This window comes from Liolophura sinensis, chromosome 7 (assembly GCF_032854445.1).
Source record: "Liolophura sinensis isolate JHLJ2023 chromosome 7, CUHK_Ljap_v2, whole genome shotgun sequence".
NCBI classification, from domain to species: domain Eukaryota; kingdom Metazoa; phylum Mollusca; class Polyplacophora; order Chitonida; family Chitonidae; genus Liolophura; species Liolophura sinensis.
The window spans coordinates 48,963,393-48,982,538 of NC_088301.1; the positions used below are offsets into that span (position 1 = coordinate 48,963,393).

At 36.3% G+C, this 19,146-nt stretch overlaps 1 protein-coding gene across 1 annotated transcript in view; it reads left to right on the forward strand.

Moving 5' to 3' along the window:
• The window catches only part of LOC135470993 (FERM domain-containing protein 4B-like), a 74,368-nt gene that overhangs the window by 10,169 nt on the left and 45,053 nt on the right, over nt 1-19,146 (forward strand). Inside the window, 5 exon segments of the mRNA XM_064750042.1 lie at nt 60-154; nt 1,940-2,032; nt 3,761-3,845; nt 9,055-9,134; nt 11,612-11,695. Coding sequence (XP_064606112.1) covers nt 60-154; nt 1,940-2,032; nt 3,761-3,845; nt 9,055-9,134; nt 11,612-11,695 — 437 coding nt within the window.

Here is a 19,146-nt window from a genome sequence, read left to right on the forward strand (position 1 = left end):
ATATATTTGTTTGATTGGAACTATTTTTTTTTTTACGTTTTTCTCTCTCTCATCTTCAGCCAAAACTGTTGGCCAAGGAATTACTTGACCTGGTGGCGTCACACTTCAGCCTGAAAGAGAAGGAATATTTTGGGTTAGCTTTCATCATTGACACGTGAGTTTTATTTTGCTTCTAATAATCCTGACTCTCTTTTGGCTTTGTGCCCATATTTTGTACAAGTTACTACACTGATTGAGGGGAAAGCAGATAGAGGCTTATTTATAATACAAATATGTCATAAAATTACATTGTTCAGTTTCATAAGTACTTAGTTTGTATTTGTTGGCACATGTACAATTATGGACATGCAATGATATTCTGAACATATAAATACTTGTACTGACACTCTCCTGTGTATGAGTATGTAGTGTAACGTTTTTTATATATGTGCATTCTTGTCCTAACTGAATGACCTGTATAAAAGCTATTTGAATTTTGAGGGGGGGGGGACTGTTTAACTTACTTTCAGAGGAACAAAATTAAGGGGATTATTCATTCTATTGAAAAAACAAAAAAGCAACGTTTGGCTTGAACTGAAAAATTAGCAGCATTTCATTCATTATGGGTTAAACACTATTCTTATAATTTATCTTTGTATAATTCTCTTTGTGAATAATTCTTAGCAGCTCTTCTTCAAGATGAAATTTTATATCTGATAATGATGCCTGTTAAAAGTGTGTTTTATGTTTATATATGACAAATTACACAAAAATCATTTAATTATTTGCATAATACTACTTATGGATACTTTGTAAAACTAGAATATCAACCTTTGTGCCAAGCTGTGTTTACATGTGCTTATCTATTGAAACATCTAATTTTCATTTAATTAACCCATCATTCTTGCTGACAAAGTTAAATGTACATTCAAGTTACATGAGTTTTTTGTCTGAGATTGCACATGTGTGTACCCAATACTATACAGCACATGTTTGTCAGTTACATGTTCACTTTGATGATGTGTGTGAGTTTCAAACCTGACCACACCCCATTCTACTGGTCAGGGAAATGTATTGTGACTGGGACTAAGGCTGCTCTCAGAGCAACCCTGTAATGTGATGTTTACACACCTCTTGTGGTGAAATAGAATTGGCCTTAGTCAGACAAGCACAGGTTTCACTTATTTTCTTATCTTCTTATCTTGGGTAAGGAGAAAGTGCAAAGCTGTTTTAATTGACATTTAGGCATTGTTTTAATGCCTATTCAGCCATCTGCTTACAATCAATTTGCAAGATTATTTATAGAGCTCCAACTTGCATAACATGACTTGCTCTTTGCCTTAGGGACTGTCTCCAGACTACAGTAATGATGTTCAGCAGATGTGGCCCATTATCATGCCACATAATTCCAGTAAAAATAAATAAATGTTTTAAATTGAGCAAACATATATATATAACATTCATTATGATTCTGCATGTTTATTTTTGTACATTTTTGCAAGTAACACAGACTCATTGTAGGTGAATAAATCAATATATTGTTTAGCCTTGTTAGTATGAAGTTAATTGTCTTTTTAACATGTATTCCATCTACAACATATACTGTTGCTTGTGTAATATATTTGCACTTGTTCACTTGCAAGCAATAATTATCATTATGGCTTTCATTTCACAAGAGTAAACAGTTGGTGTTGCTCACACTTAGGTAAAGGGCAAAGCAGTGTGAGAAATTAAACATCAGAAACAACAGGCAGAGTATTTATAATGTGTTACACTCTAAGAGAAAGGACCTTGATCTTTTTGTTTTTTTCTTTGCAAACTTCAGTGATTTGATCTTAAATACATCATGTTGAATTAAAAAGGCTCTTGGGACCATCTGGTCCTCTCTCCATAATTACCTGTGTTTAAGTGGTTGCCATGTTGACTGGTTATAATAAAATTTTTACCTGTATTTTGGCAGAGGGCATTACAACTGGTTGGACTTGGATAAAAGAGTACTTGAACATGAGTTTCCTTCAAAAGTTGGACTCCTGACTCTGTACTTTGCTGTCAGGTAAGAGGTTCTGCAAAGCATGGACAATTAAATAAGGTGACTTTATGAATGACTTGTTTAAACATCATGAGCAAACTTTTGTTAATCTAAAAAAAAAAAATATTCAGAAAGAAATGCTAGGATTTTTTGGTGACATTCGGTTTTGAAACTTTTGTCTGTGCATTCCTAATTGATAACAGTGGGTCTGTGAGGTTAGTAGGCAAACTGGTCAGTCTGACATTTCCATAGTGAATCAGTGACGTACACAAAGCTAAGGTGAAGCCTGCTATCAGGCCTGCCTAACCTTTTGTCTGGTCGAGATAGGTATCAACATGTTATTGTGCCTCATTATATGTGGGTACATGTTGTCCACCATGTATCACCGTGGGCTTTGTTTGTTGTGCAGTGGTATTTTTGTGGTGGGTTTCGGGCCTGACCTTTTCTTGGCAAACCTAAATCAGCTTAGAACAGGAAATTCTCCTTGTACCATTGTAAACAAAAGTAATCTACTCATGTGGTATAAAGATGTATGCTTGTTTGCCAAAGAGCTTTGTCTGTTCTGTGTGCTTGAGTATGTTCTGTACAGAAGATTCTTTGTCCGCAGGTTTAAAGGTAATGTTTTGTTTGGCTTCTATAGCTAATGAGATTAACTGCAATTTAAGGATTGACATCAGCCGTCGGTGTATCAACATTTACGGCATGTCCATGTTGACAAAGTTTCTGTCAGCTTTTGGTTGGATGAATAAGCGAATATACATAATAGGTTTGCAGATTTAATGTCTGCTTCGGCTTGACATTTTTGTGTTGGTTATAGCTTGAAATCAACTGTTGAAAGATTATAGTTTGCATACATTTGCAAATGTATTTGTATTTGCAAGCATGCAATGTATTTTGAAATCGAGAAGTTTGCAAACCTACTTGTACTTAGTGTACATGCAGTTTTGTCTGCTGTATATTTTTATTATTTCCTGAAGGCAAGGAAAACACTAGCCTGAAAGATGTTAGATGACAGACCATTTAGCACTGTGCATAAAAATATTTAATTTCTTGTTATAAGAATGTTTTTAATATACTTTTAAAAATGTACTTGAAACTTTGAATTCTTTGAATTGCCTTTTCTGACAACAGATTGCATTGGGATCAGTGAGGAGACATCACTTCAGGTCTTCATTGGATTTCACCATTCATAATGCATGTCAGATCTATGAATGCATTCGTGGAAAAAACTTATTATTAGTCCAAAAATATGTGACATCATTGCTACAGACTACGATAAGAATCTTATGTTTTAAAACCACTCAATCAGGTCCTCTAAATTGAATATTGATGTTCTCTAAATATTTTTGTTTCCAAAATTTCTTGGGAAGTGACTGTGGTCTAGTGGTGCTTGATGTTTAATAGCTTGGACAGAGGAGGTGTAGGTTCAAGACCTTCGACGGGGAATTTGTAGGTTGCCTCCGACCTTGGCGATGACAAACAGTCAGCGATGCTCGTGTGGCCGTTGCACAGTCTAACTTTTGTTGAAGACCACTTGTCTTCCACAAATATGATTAAATCCGTGTGTAGCACAGGAATCTGTATCCATATTAACTTGCCTAAGATTGGTTATTTTCCATGGGCACTCCAGTTTAATCCCATAATACTCACCACTGTTGTACAAGTGAAAAATTTTTGAACACTGCCTTCAACATTGTGAGTCAAGAGTTTTAAAATTTTTAATTAGGTCTTTTCTTTCAATTACATTTTCAGGTTCTATGTGGAAAGCATTAACCAGCTGCGGGACAGCTCGACAATAGAGGCATTTTACCTCAATGCCAGACATTTGGTTTACAAGGTGAGTAACTTATGAGCATTTGCTGAAATTGGATAAAGCTGATTTAATGTTCCAACTTGGATAATTATACATGTGTGCTTCACAAGGTTTTGGTTAATGATTTGTTCCATTGACCAAAATGTAAAATCAATTTCATTGTTTGGTTAGTTACATGTACAAAAGTGATGTTTGAATGATTTGAGGTAGAGTCACCAGATTTGGATAAAATATGAGTTATCCAAAGAAATGCAGGTTTCTACAAAATTTACATTATCATTATTACCTGATACATATATGTTTTGAGGTTACGTTTAAGCTGTTTTTGGAATTACTATTTTTCACCTTAAGTTTAGCATTTTTCAGATGACACACATTTCTTGATTCAGATTGGTTAATCCAGCCCATAAGGCCACTTCAGATGGTTTCTTTGCTGATGTGAATGTTCATTAATTTCTTATCAGAAAATTTTAGTGTTGTAATCATTTTAAGGTCATTATGTGTCCTGAAATTACATATTTAAATACTAAACTTAGAATGGTGTTTATTGTAATATGAACACTTGTGTGCAAGGTATCAAAACAAAACTTAAAAGAGACAAATATGCATAACGAAGATGAAGCTGTGATGGTAGACTGTTAAACCCAATACATATGTGTTAAGGTGCTTTACATTATAATCAACATCTGGTAGAATTGTGGTTTATTATGCATGCATGCTGAATAATTGGTACATAATATATATACCCAAATTTCTAAACCTTTTCACATTTCAATTTTTGCAGGTTTTTAATATGATTTTGGAGACAAAACTACATTGGTTGGATTTGCCAATTTGAGGGCATCTCAAAAAGTATACAGCTTACTCAGAATAATACCCTCAGAATTTGCTTGAATAACACCTTGTAAAGAAGTGAAAAGGGTGAAGAATTACAGTACATGTATAGTATACAGTAAACGTCTCTGTTTTAATAACCTATGGCAGGCCCCTAGCTCGGCTTTAGAAGGGTATTGCTCTCTTCCCATTTTTTAGTCTGGCACAATGTCCCTTTTTTGAGAAATGTACCTTTTACCTGGGCCCTTTTGATTTCTAGCTAGGTATCTGGACCTACGATCTGTTTATCTGCTACCTCTCTGGAAAACTATACATGTTGATTGGCTTGTTCTCATAGACAAATATGCGCTTTGTCGTTTTTAGTGACTATCTAATGTTTTTCTTTTTTGATGACAAGTTACTTAGTATGCTTGCAAGAATGAAAATATGTTAAAAATGTTTTGAATCATAATGAATTTGTTCGAAGGTGGGACATCAGAGACACCTGTATTATGACAAGCCTTTGTTAAGTGGTTAAAGGGTATTTGTCTCTTGCCATTGCGATGATAAGTGTATATACATGTACATGTGTCACAGTGTTCAGGGGGAAGGATTGACATGATTTACGGGAAGGATATCCTGCTTGTTCAGTCATGTCTGAGTACTGTGTCTCTCACTGTCTAAATTTATAACACTTCACCATGCAGTAAATCATGATACATCAGGTTTAGTTGAATAATTTGCTAATGTTATACCTTTTTGTATGCGTGCTGCTGATACATATACGATGTATGTACAACGTATGTATACATGAAGTAGATTAAAATTAGCATTTTGAAATTAACAATAAATAAATGAACATCTACATGTAAGTTGTACGTGTAGATAACAATTTCACATTCCCAAATTAAATGTGATTTTGTTATTATGATTTTTTTGTTTTTGAATTATTTTCACTTTCTTTGATTCTTTAAGTGCGATGAAATACACTGACCACTGCTGTGCACAAATTTTGTGGTCAGAAAACACTTTCTAGTTATATCTGTGTCTACATGAATTAGTAGCTATAGACATTCACTTAAAGTTTCATAAAACACATCCTTCTTCATATAGGCTCCAGACTGTCACGTTTATCCAGGGCAAAGATCTGCTGTTTGTGACTTTGACTTTGACTGGGGTTAACCTGGTAGTGGGCATATGTATTGGCCTATAAAATAAGAGGGCGGATAAGTGCTGTACTACCACTGAACTAGTAATAAATGTCTTAAGTTCGGAAGATTAGCAGATGAGGATACAGACTACTATTGATTGCAGATGAATATTGTACACGAGAAAAAAATTATTTCTATTGACATCAGGTATACTTGTATAAGTTAATACTTCTATTTTTTATCACTGGTCAAGCTGTGTTGGCATCTTTGATCTAAATAGATTTGTAAATAATTCATGAGACATGAATAATAATATACTAGGACGGTGTGTATTAAGAATTATTGTAGGAAGTTCTTAGATAGAATATAATAAAGGTAAATAATGCTTCAGTACACATTGTGCTCTGCCTACTTGAACTTGCATATGGATAGTTTCAATGCTATTGGTATGTTTTATTTGTTGCTTTCATGAAGTTGAATGAAGTATATATGCAAATCTGTAAAGGTCAGGGACGTGTAGTATATTGTATCACCGCCATAGTAAGACATCCAGCTGTTGAGACTCACATTTACAGTTGCATACTGTCTTGTGCTGTATCTCTAAACTATGATCTTCTTGTTGACAGTGCAAGATGCACATGAGTCTGTCAAGACTGCAGACGGTTAACCTACAACTTAGGGCTCTCTGAGGAGTGGGTGGGGGGGGCGCAGAGTAGTTAGCAAAGGAGTTGACAATTTGAGGAGATCTACATGCTCACACCACACTGTAATAGCAGAACATATGTGCTGGGATATGAGCCATATCTTGCATCTTGACATTTATTGAGGCCATCTGGGCGGAACCCTTAGATCATACAGATTCATAGCCTAGGGGGGATTCTTCCACTACTGCCTGACTTTTTGTGCAATCCGTTCACCATCGTCAGATCATGCAATGAGAAATAAAAGAGGCATGGCAGACAATTTTGACACTGTTATTTGTGTGGTACTTGAACTTAGTGTCCACTACATGTGTTTTCCAGGCCTCTGATATAAAATATCAGATGATTTGAATTCCAGATGTACACGTAGATAGTTACTTGTACAATAGATCCTGTTGATATTGTTTTTATCTTCATGAGTACCATGCTTCTTTGAAAGGTGTTAAAAATTTTGGAGCCTGTTAGCCTGAAATATCTTTTCTTGATTGTACAATGTAGTTCCTGGTTTATTTTGTAACATTATGTGAAAAAATATCATGGTACTTATATTTATGAAAGCAGTACTCTCTGGAAAACTTAAAATGTTATGCAAGTTTCCTCTGACCATAATTCTGGCTGCCGTCGTATAAGTGAAATATTCATGAGTATGGCAGTCAAATAAATAAATAAAATGTTATGTTTTCCATGTTAGTACATTGTATAAGCTTTCAATTTAACTAACTGCCTAATGAACTCCTAGGGTACTGCAGAATTGAAATATATATTGTCCACTGCTTGCCATCCGCTTCAGGGGTGGTAGATCCAGAGTCAATCCTGGGTCAGGTCACACCTAAGACCTTAAAAGAGAAAGTTGTAGCTTGGCGTTGAGCATTGAGGGGATAGTGCATTGGCTGGTTGCAGCAGCTTACTTGCCTTCGGTAAGTCGTCTCAGTAAAGCAGCACTAGATAAAAATGTCCTGCAACGAGACACGTCACAAGTACATGTACATGCACTCTAAGGGCTCCTTTGTCATCATATGACTGGAAAATTGTTAAATACGATGTTAAACCCTGAGGACTCACTCTCTAATAAATTAAAATAAATCTACCTACATGTATGTGGTAAATTCTGTATATTCATGTCAGAAGGAAATCAGGCAGATGAAATTGGTAACCTGATGGGTGGGTTGGGCATTGACAGCCCTGTACACATCAACAGTTGAGATGTTTATAAACTGTACTGCCACGTGCTAGTGTGAATGAGTATTTGAAAAATAAGTCTGTTGATCTTGGTGATACTAAAGTTTTGTGTGGACAAGAAATTGGAGTGTTTTATCTCAGAATAAATAACAGTAAATTTAAACCTATGTGTATGAGATTGTTTTGTAAAATGATTACTAAAATAATACTGTAATACAAATGCATAATCCCCTCAGTGAATCTCATGATGATTTATTTTAATACAGGATTTTAGTTGAAGCCCTAAATGCACTGGATTTTTAACTATTGTGAATTTATACATGAAAATTTATGCATGACAGTGGCAAGTAAAGTTCATTTAAATTTAAGAAATGTGTAAAAATTGTATGGGTCGTATCCATATCAGCAATTGTACTTTATGGAACTAAGTTAGAGAGATTGTCATAAGCAGGTCCTGTTACAGTTACTGTAGTTGAATCATGTTTAGTGTGTGTCTGACTAACAGGAAGGAAAGTGTGTCATATAATGTAATTTTGTCTAATGTTATAAATAGCCAGAAGGAACATCTGCATGCATCCTTGTAGTGTTTTACATTGTATTAGGTGTACAGTTTGGCATATATTTTAGGAGCTTTATTTCGCAGGAGTTGAAATACTTGTGCATGTTCTATAGGACACTTTCATCGACATTTGCTAGAAAAATATTTCTGGCATCCAAAATACTTTTCTAGTAGCATTCTCGTTATATACCATGGTGTCCATGAGCTTAAAATGAAGCAGGGGCTAATTTGCTCTCAAGGCTGTGGGAAAATAAAAGAAAATAGGGTCATTTGATCTAAATAATGTCACTTTTTTCCAGTCGTGTGATTTCCCGAGGGCTCTGCCCGGTTTCCTCCCACCATAAGGATGGCCACTGTCGAATAACTGAAATATTCTTGAGTACGGCATGAAACACCAATTAAGTAAATAAATAAATAAAATACATAGACTTGCATGTATGAGGAATCTGTTGTGGCTGCTTGGCTAAGATGCTTTCCTTTCAAATGTAGAGCACCAATGTACAGGTATGTTACATGTGGTGAAGTTCACATGTAACTTGGTTAAGGTCAGTGATTTTCTCTGAGCATTCTGGTTTCCTCAATCCATCACGAAAGTGAAAATAATGTAAAGGCTGTATACATGTATATGGGAAAAAGTTGAATAATTAAGTTACAACTATTGGTGCCCACATTGCAATAGTGTACAGTTGTACTTTGGACAGGTGTCAGGAAATGATGTGGTGTTGTAACGACCATTCATTGCTGACTTACATGTACGTGTATCATGACACTGAGGTTATCCAGGATCTGGTCAACATAATGTATGGTTTGTTTCTTCCTTCTGTTCCCAGGGTCAGTTGGAATGTGACAGCGAGACAGCATTTGAACTGGCTGCTCACGCATTACAAGCTACACATGGTGATTTCATCAGGTAAGATACAGATTATTGTTTGATTGTCTTTCTTGTTGGTTTCATGTTAGAATGTTTACAGAGCTCTCTTTGGTTGTTTTGTCCGATCTTTAGAGTACGTTGTAAAAAAAAAAAAACAGATATGTTAGAGATATTAGTTTTGTGTTTATTGTTATAACAAAGTGACTACAAACTTTCCCATGAAGTTACAGTATTTGCTTCTTGTACTTAAACTGTTAAAGCTACTCCAGTGCCAAGACCTGTATATCTTAAAAGAAGGAATTGAGGTAGTCCGAATTGCTTACCTAAATTATAAAAAAAAAATTTGCAAAAGTTTTCTGTCGTTTCCAATTTTTTGTTTCTGCCTGTTGTGACATCATGCAGAAACACTTGACATCACCAATCGCTGACGTATAGCCACAAATGGTGGTGTACTTTCAAGCGCAAATGACGTTATTCCAGAATAACTGCGTAACTTGACTTCATATCTGCCTGATTCATCGTCACATTAGGAAAATTTTATGAAAACTGCCTAGGATTAAGTTTTTGAGGCATCTTCATTTATAGATGTTAAACACTGTTATTCGTTTTAAATCTTTTTGAACCACTCTTTTTATTAGTTCTGTTCCATAAAGTATCCTTCATATTGTTTTAATCTTTTTGCCTGGTTTCTATTGGAGCGGAAGTAGCACTTTGAATTAAAGCTACATTTTTCAAAGCCTAAAAACGTAAATTTAACACGAAATATTTGCTGAGAATTAGGCCTAGAAACATCTTTTACTTTGATACTGTAACAACAAAGCGTCACAAATGTTAATAATATAAATATTTAAATTTTGAAAGCAACTGAATCATTGTAAAATCATATTGTCTTCTCACACTACAATTTGTGTGTTCTGCAGCTTAGTAATGCTATGTTGGTAGTACATGTGCACACTGATGAGTATTGTCAGCTGAACTGTCTCTCGTGAATACCTAACTCTATGCCTAAGGAAGTTTCTGTTAATGAATATTTCATTAGATATTTTGTCAATAATTCTGCAAGTTTTACACCATGTACCATGTGAAACACTTTCCTTTGACTCTATCCAGCTTCTGCTTTGCAGCGCTATTTGTCACTGTTGTTTATTGGCTGTCAATGATCTTTAGTATTAGGCATGTGCAGGCCAGTTACATGCATATTCTTAACAGTATATTTTTTCTCTGTGGACTCTTCATACAGAACTGGGGCCTCCGTAGCTCAGTCAGTTAGCGCGCTAGTGCAGCATAATGACCCAGGAGCCTCTCACCAATGCGGTCACTGGGAGTTCAAGTCCAGCTCATGCTGGCTTCCTCTCTGGCCGTAAGTGGGAAGGTCTGCCAGCAACCTGCGGATGGTCGTGGGTTTCCCCCGGGCTGTGCACGGTTTCCACCCACCATAATGCTGGCCGCCGTGGTATAAGTGAAATACTTGATTCAGTTGTTTAGTTTGTGATATTTCGAGTGTTGAGTAACAATTATTGCATCTCTATACTAACATGAAAGGGTAAATTCGACATCTCCTAGATTGTACGAAAATCTCTGATAAATATATGGAACAGCTTGAATGGAATGAGTAGCAAAATATGGGTGCTTGGCCTCCATTCACAACCAAGTGTGTAGGTTAAAATCTGATTTTTGAGGGGAGGGTGGATTTTTTGGGGGTAGAATGTTTGTTCAAAAAAATTTTGTTGATATTTTTGGCTGCATCATGCCTCTTGGGATGGGCCTCTGGTGTTGGGTATGATGTTAAGTGCTCTGACTATGCTGTCAGAGAAAACAGTATCCTCTATGTTGTTGCATGAATGGTTAGGAGATAAGCCAGTGCCTGATTACCTAGCAGATGTCTATTAGTCAGTGTATAGGAAAGACAGTTAGTCAGCTGCACCCTGCAGATAACATGTCAGACACAGGCTCTGAACATGCTGCCATCTCTCTTTGAGGAAATAAAAATATAAAAAAAAATCTTCATACTGGTACTTCGTAGTTTTCATGAGAAATGAATCTGTATCACAGAATGATGTCAGTCATGAATATTAGTGTCCAATTCATAATACGTTTTAGGGAGAGTTTTCATAAGTCAGCCTAAATGGTTTCATGTATTTGTATGTAATGTACTCTGCTGTTGACATGGGATGTCATAAAATATGCCAAACTATTAATTATTTCACTTTGACTAACCTGGTAAAGTATAGCTTCTCTTTGCTCTTCTCACTTTTCCCTGCCCACAAATCTAAAGCCACTACCTTGTAACATGTGTAATTGAATCATATAAATAGGTAATTCAGTTCGCATGTACATGTATATCTGACTAGTCACTAGTGTAACAGATTTAATGCACATTATAATCACTGGGGGAAGTGAAAACCATTTCCTTGAAAAGTGACCTGTTACATTATGGATGGATGTAAACTACATGTACAGATTACATTGTAATATTCTTTGAGTGGTAAATTTTTGTTTTTTTCTTCTGTTACAAGTGATACTAAAACAAAAGCTGACCTCAAGAAGTTACCTGTGTTGCCTACAAGTGCATTAAAGGAGCATCCATCTCTGGAGTATTGGTAAGTGACCATGTTATGTCAAGCTGGTGGCAGAATGTGCTGTGAATCATTGCATACATGTATTCCACTTGTGTTGGTTATATATATATCAACTGGGTTTAATTCACACGTTCCAGATACTCTTCGTTACATTTCTGCTATATCTTTGATACACGACATGCATGCACTGCAGGGCCCGCTCCATACAAGAAAATAAAGTGTGCTAGTTAAGTAAATCAATTATATTAAATATTGATCATTCAGTAAGTGTAAAGAGTAGAACTGTTGTTTAGTTCCACAGTGCAATGCGTTGTGGAAAGCTGTCATGTAAATGTACAAGTTGGCATGTAAGTACTGTGTGTGACTGTTGCCATGTGGTTTTTATTTGGAATGTGGCTAATAGGCTTTGGATTAGGGTAATATTGCTGAGGTAGTGTGTGGATTGATGATAAAGGTCACAAGTGGGGTCATCCACTATCCTACCCCAGGGGTAATCAGGTGATGTATCAGCGGGTGTGAAGCCTCATGGCTCTCCACTCATCATATCAAAGTAATGTTCTGCTTCATCCTTGTAAAAGGGTGGGTTCTAGGTTACTTTTTTCTTTCCTGCCAAAAATAGCAAGTACATAACTTGACATGAATCCAGGTTTCAATATTTTCTTATCCCGATAACCTGTGTAGTGAAATGCCATACTGACAGTCAAACCGATAGATTAAATGTTATCAAACCAAATTTTTGTCATTGCAATGACAGGGATTAAAAAAAAAAGAGTTTCCATTGTAGGAAGCATAATCTGAAAACTGTACCTAAAACAGCTCTGTATTTTTCTTGAAGAATTAAGTGCATTTTAAAGGTTGAATTATAAGGGAGACTTACATGTTAATTGTTGGACATCATTGACATCACCTTTTTAATTTACCATTTGGATATAATGACATTTGTTGTGTAGTGTAAGCATTTGTAATTTAATGTGCACTGATGCATGTAAATTCATGTAGATTTCATTTGATGTCAAAATGATGTCATCCTATTAATGATGTTATGGTTGAAGTACACATGTTACATGTACATTAAAGATTTCAGGTAATATAGAAAATAAATTTTATTATTCCCTGTCTTGGGGTACAGCACTTAAAAATAGCCCATGTTGATTGTAACCTTAAAAGCTTGAAATTCTCCAATGGCCATAGGTATAACCTAATTTTGTGGAAAAGAACTGGTGTTGGAATGTGTGTGGAGAATATGTACATGTATGTACGGTAAAGGAATGTTGGGCCTTGTGGTCAGTGACCATGGGAAGCCTGGGTATATACATGCTATTATGCTGTCTCTCTCAGATCAAAAGGGACCACCTATAAATATCAGATAGTAGGTGTTGGTGCCATTTAAAGGACTACACCCTACATCATGTGTTGAGTATAGTACCTATGTAACAAGATGTATGGTTGTAACTTGGAATAAACATGATATTTAGAAGCAAAATTTGGGAAACAGGTATGCTTCAATTTTGATATTAATGTTAACAAGTTCAGGTTGTTTACATGTTATAGTCTCAAACAGAGTGTGAGTGGGGGGGGGGGGAATAATAATAAAAATATGTGCAGAATGATTTCTTTAACATTTGTATGTTCCTCTTTTGTATTGTCATATCTGATGGTTGAACAATACATTATCCCTGTATTAAGTGAACATCCGTGTTTTGAATTTTGTATATATTTAACGCATCATATTCTGTCATAGCATAGCCTGTCATAATTGTCTCCCCTTATCCTAAATAAAAGCAATTAAGCAAGGCTGAAGTTATATGTATTATATATATATTATATATATAACCTGAAATTAATATATCCTAATGCCAGATATTTCAAATGGACTGGTATTAAGTACTGAAAAAAGGATCCCTTGGTTGGGTTAAGTTTATTTTCCTTTCACCTGTCAGATGAAAATATAATGGAGTAAAGACAAATTTCCAGCATAAAGGGAGGAATTGAAATCAACATAAACGGAAGATTTAAGGTATTAAATATATTACACTAAGAAAAAGGGTAGGCATCAATTACTACACTGGTAAATGCTGTTACAAGTATTACAGAAGACAGCGTTAACAAATCAGAAGAGTGGGATAGCCCTGATATGTGATGTAATGTAAACTGATGCCCTTTATGGGTATGTTTTATTTACTGGTCACTGCAGTGGCTGAAATGGCAATGTCATTGGATGATGTCTATTATAAACATAATCTTTACCCTTGCATAGAAAAACCAGGATGAATGATGGAACAATCTGCTCACAACTCCAGCTAACAACAAACCCTTTGTGAGAAGAATTCAATAACAACTGACTTAGCTCATGGAAGCTTAGTCATGCGAATGAAATTGAGGCAGGAAAAAAACTCCAATACATTAAAGATAGTTTATTAATGGCAGTTCCTCTGCTCCTGTGTATAATTGAAGCTAGTATCATATCATTTGCTGTTAACCTTTCTCCCTATCCCCCCCCCCCCACTCCCCACCCTTTTCATTCCAGTGTCTTAGATCAATTTCATCATTTTAATAGTGGTGAATTATAAGGCATTTAGCTTTCCTTCATATTGTGTAATTGAACCCCTTGTACCAGTGAAATGTTTTGTGCATGATGATGTATGATTTTGTGCCCTTGAGTCCCAGGCAGTGCCAGGACCATCTGTCATTGACACAAGGCTAGGCATGATGGGGTTGCAAAAGCACAGCAATTTGGTATCCTCCATAACATTCCCTGCTGAAATCTTTGTCTTTTCTGTCTGTGTTAGACATGCCACTGGATCATTCTGAGGTAACTTGTGTCCATATACATGCATGTCATATGTAGGACTGTGTTAGATATGCCACTGGATCATTCTGAGGTAACATTGTGTCCATATACATGCATGTCATATGTAGGATAATACTGAAAGGGTTAGGCTGCGTAAGGCTTCGGTACCATACCTATCTGTAGTGTGAAAGGTGGTGCTATGAAATGTGCATGAACAAGTGGGCAGAATTGGACAGAGTTACAAAGGATGAACTAACCATCGAGTTACATTAAGGTTTTGAGCTCTGTAACCATTGCCTGTATGTACTGGTACTATGTAAGTATGTACATGTACCTTGAATACTGCCCAACCTTTTTTTTGAGGAAAAGTTTGGTCTAAAAATTAAGTGTATAAAGTACATGTATGAATTGTTGCGTGAAAAATGCAAATGATGTTTTGGATACTAGTCACCTACAACTGTTACATGGATGCTGTATGCAAAATGTACGAAAGTCTTTGATTTTTTGGTTATTTTTAAAACATTCATCATAAATGATTTGAAGTTTTATATGACACCATGTTTGGTTATACATATCATATGACACAGATGTATTAAATGGCAGTATTGAAGCATCTTTTTACATATGAATATGTTATCATCACAGTTGGTGTTCAATTCTTCATATTTGATATCAGTATTTTCATAATAATTCTCTCATAATCAGCGAAGTATTCTGAGGCCCATTCTACAAAGTCATTTTTGATTTAAGTTAAAATTCAAACATGGTTTTAGAGCTTACATTTGAGCCTTTTTCAATTTTAATTTTTGGAAATTTAAATTTTGACCGCCTTATAAATATTACCTTAAGAAAATGTCATGGTTACCAAAATTAGGCACTGTGATGTGGGTTAATGTTAATAAAGAAGTCACAAATGGCTAGGTGGAATCCTCCCCAGGTTGAGTGAATGAATGATAAGAGTCCTGCATTCATAAGCTGCACAGGGTTAAAGGGCCATCATGGATGAGAGCCCTGTGACTTGTTGTTGAACTGAAAGATAAAGTAGCATGGAAGAAGAGTCAGGGTTTGAAAGAGAGGAACTACAGGAATACTGCTAATAACTACAGTGTGCATTGCCAAGTGATACAGATTGCTTGCGGGGATGGTGGGGGGGATGGAGGGTTGTCTCAAGGCATTTGGAGGAATGAAAGACCGCCACATCTTGCATCTTGCCTGTATTAGGCCTTGGCGATCACCTCACCTGGTTAAGTACGTACATTTCAGGTTGCTAGACACCTGGTGTGCAATCACCCCACTCTAGTGTCCCCTCTGGTTTCCCTGAGCTCAGGTCAGTTTTGACAGTGGGCGAGGACAGAGTGCATGTAGATGACAGCAAATGTTAGAGAGACTATAAAGATATGAAATTTTGGTCTAAATGGCTAGAAGGAATTAGTGGTGGTGTGTGTTGTTTTGTTTAAAAAAGATCCCCAGTCAAAAGCCATGGCGTACAGTTTCTTGCTTTTCTGTGCGGCATCCTAAAACCCACCTCTTCCTTACGGGTATGTGAGGTCCAGGCCTGAAGAGAAACTGGAAACCGCGAAATTTCTTTAACGGTTGAATTTGCCCTAATAAGAGTTTTTTCCATGGCTTGGGATTTATATTGGCGATAGCACGTGGGTATAGGGGAATGCCCTCGGGATTGTTGAGAATTAATCGTGATGCATTGCAAGCAGGGCTGGCTTACATGCAATCATTCACAACTGTCCGTTGATAGCTTTAGAGAGGAGGGAGAGTTGTTCATTTCTCGATTTGAGTGACAGGTGGCTGACCTAAGTGGCAAGTTACCTGCAGCACATGTATAGTAATGCACAGTGACCTCTGAAGTTAATGTTAAATGTCACAGGCTTACATTTCTATTTCTGAAGTAGGGTAGTGTCATTTAAATGTTTCTAGCAAGAAAACAGTTGATCATAGCTCAAATCCGTTCACAACCATCAGAAGCAACATGTCTTGGGCTACAATTTGGTGCAAGTTTCACATTTCTAGCTACCATAGTTCTTAAGATACAAGCCATTGAAATTATGTAACTGAAAAAAGTTTTTTGACCATGTCTCAAAAAGTTACCAAGATAGGCAAAATCTGCAAGCAGTTTCGGAATCAGCATTGCCAAATACTCCAGAATACATGAAAACTTCATGAAAATTAGACGCTTTTTATGACGTCATAACTTCAACCAATGGAGAGCTTCCAAAGCTTTCGGTGAATGTCCGAGATTTCTTCAAGCTTGCTCTAACTGGGGTCACTCTACAAGTAGAGTCAGATGTCAAATGTCCTTGCACAGAGTGCTTGGCCACCTAATAAATCAGATAAATGATGTGGCCCATGGATATATGTATTGTTTAAGTACTATGTTGAACAAATGTCAGGTGTTATCATGGATCAGTATTTTCTTCTTCCTTTCTTGTGTTGTCTTGCTCCGTTATTTGAAATTGTGGTTTAATTGCACTTAGAATACATGTACACTTTTATATATCTGTACTTAGAAGTGCCCAAAATAGAATCATTGCTTTTTATGCTTTGTATGTTTTTTTTTTTCAAACCATTAATTCAATTTAAATTCATGTGTTGAATTGAGGTACTGTTTAACATGTTCTTTAGGGACAAAAGACTTTCTGCTTAAGACATGACATATACATGTAATTAAGAGATTAACCAAGTGAAATAGTTACACTTTAAATGTGTTCTTGTGGTTAATCAACTTTTCATTTACCTTCAGCAACAGCTTAAGGCAATACATAGTCTGTAATTCAATTTCTGTGGAATGCAAAAATCTAAATGTAAAGTTTTATTATTAGTGTATTCACCCGGGCTGTCCCAAACCATTTCTATAGTATATGCACTATGGTGTAACGTACATGTACATTACCTTCCATCTGCATTGAATACATCTGAATATGTTTTACTCTCAATCCCACTGTTCATGTTGTAGAGGATGGGTGCTCATACTAATGGAGCTTAGTTTGAATTGAGTGGTTCTACCTTCATCTACAGGTGGGCACATACGTACATGTGTGTGTAGGCGGTTTTGAGTCAGGGTTGTAACACTGTGATACTGTCTGGAATCTAGAACTGTGTTATGTCTAGATCTAGGTGGCTAGTTACTTCTGGGTACACAGTCTGCGGTGTGTGCATTTATCCTAAATGACCTCCCATGTACTTAACTTGAACTCTGTTACAAATGCCATTGCAACAGATGACTCAATATGGGGTTTGCGTGGAACTTACACAATCCAGGCACACTCCTTACTTATCATAGGTGTAAAATGCTGTAGAAGATTGTGCAAGTTTTCGACAATAAACGAGAACTCATACCCCCGAAAAAAATGTTTGTGATGCCTATAAATATATTAAGCTCATATTAGATAACAGAGGCCCTTAGGCTGTAAAACTTTCTTCAGTATGAATTCAGTGCCGACTCAATCGTGTGAAGGGGCCTCAGTGGATGAGCGATGAGCCAACGTGGCACAATGACCCAGGAACTTCCCACCAATGCTGCCGCTGTGAGTTCAAGTCCAGCTCATGCTGGCTTCTCTCTGCCCATATGTGGGAAGGTCTGCCAGCAACCATCTCTGCTCGGTTTCCTCCATAATATTGGCCATCATTGTATAAGTGAAATATGAGAGTAAGTGAGTACGGCGTAAAACTCCAATCACATAAATAAATAAAATGAACCGTGTGAAGTGGACATGAAACAAGCACAAATTCACAATAGCTGTCACATTCCATTTATATGATATCGGGTCATCTAGCACCCATGCCTCTTGTTATGTGAATGGCCCCATATTAAAAGGTAGGAGGCCCATGTTTAAACTTACGAGACCCATGTTTAAACTTAGGAGGACCAATGTTAAAAGATAGGAGGCCCATGCGTAAAGGCAGAATATAAAACGGTTGACTGACAGAACGACTTTTAGAGCTTCTGTACAGTCACCCATAAAAAAATTTGGCTAGGTCTAGAGGCCTTTTAGGTCATTTGAATATAAGACACTTGCAATATCTAGTGCTTGTAAGGATGCTTGTAAAGTCAGATTTGTATCATATCAAGAAAAAATGAAGACTATTGTCTGTCCATTTTTATGTGGATTTCTAGTACATTGATGCATGACAAAGAAAGATATATTCGGCCCTGATATTCTGTCACCAAAATTCTGTTTTTACCAAACAAAGAAGAATGAGAATTATCAGGTTTGGTGATCAAAGAATATAATAAAAATGAAAGTATGTAGCATGGGAATCATGCATGTACACACACATAGGATATCCCTTAAGATGATTCATTAACACTATGTTGTTTAGTTTATATGCAAGAAATGGTTCCAGATCTATCCGGCCCTTAAATTACATGTAAAGCTTTCCAAAGGTTGTGAAATCAACACAGAGCTGCTTTGCCCTCCATGCCATTTTTATCACCAAGTATTCTAACATCCCTAATGCTCTTGTGTTGGATTTTTTGTTACTAGCCTTTTACATTAAATAATTTTGCCTTTGATAACCCAGATGTGTATCGAGGCGTTTAATCATTATAATGAGGCCAGCGTAAGAAGAATGTACATGTGTTTACAGAATCAGTATGTAGGACATCTGATTCAGCTTATCATATGATATTGCATATGCAAATTTTTGACCTCACTAGCCCCCAGGG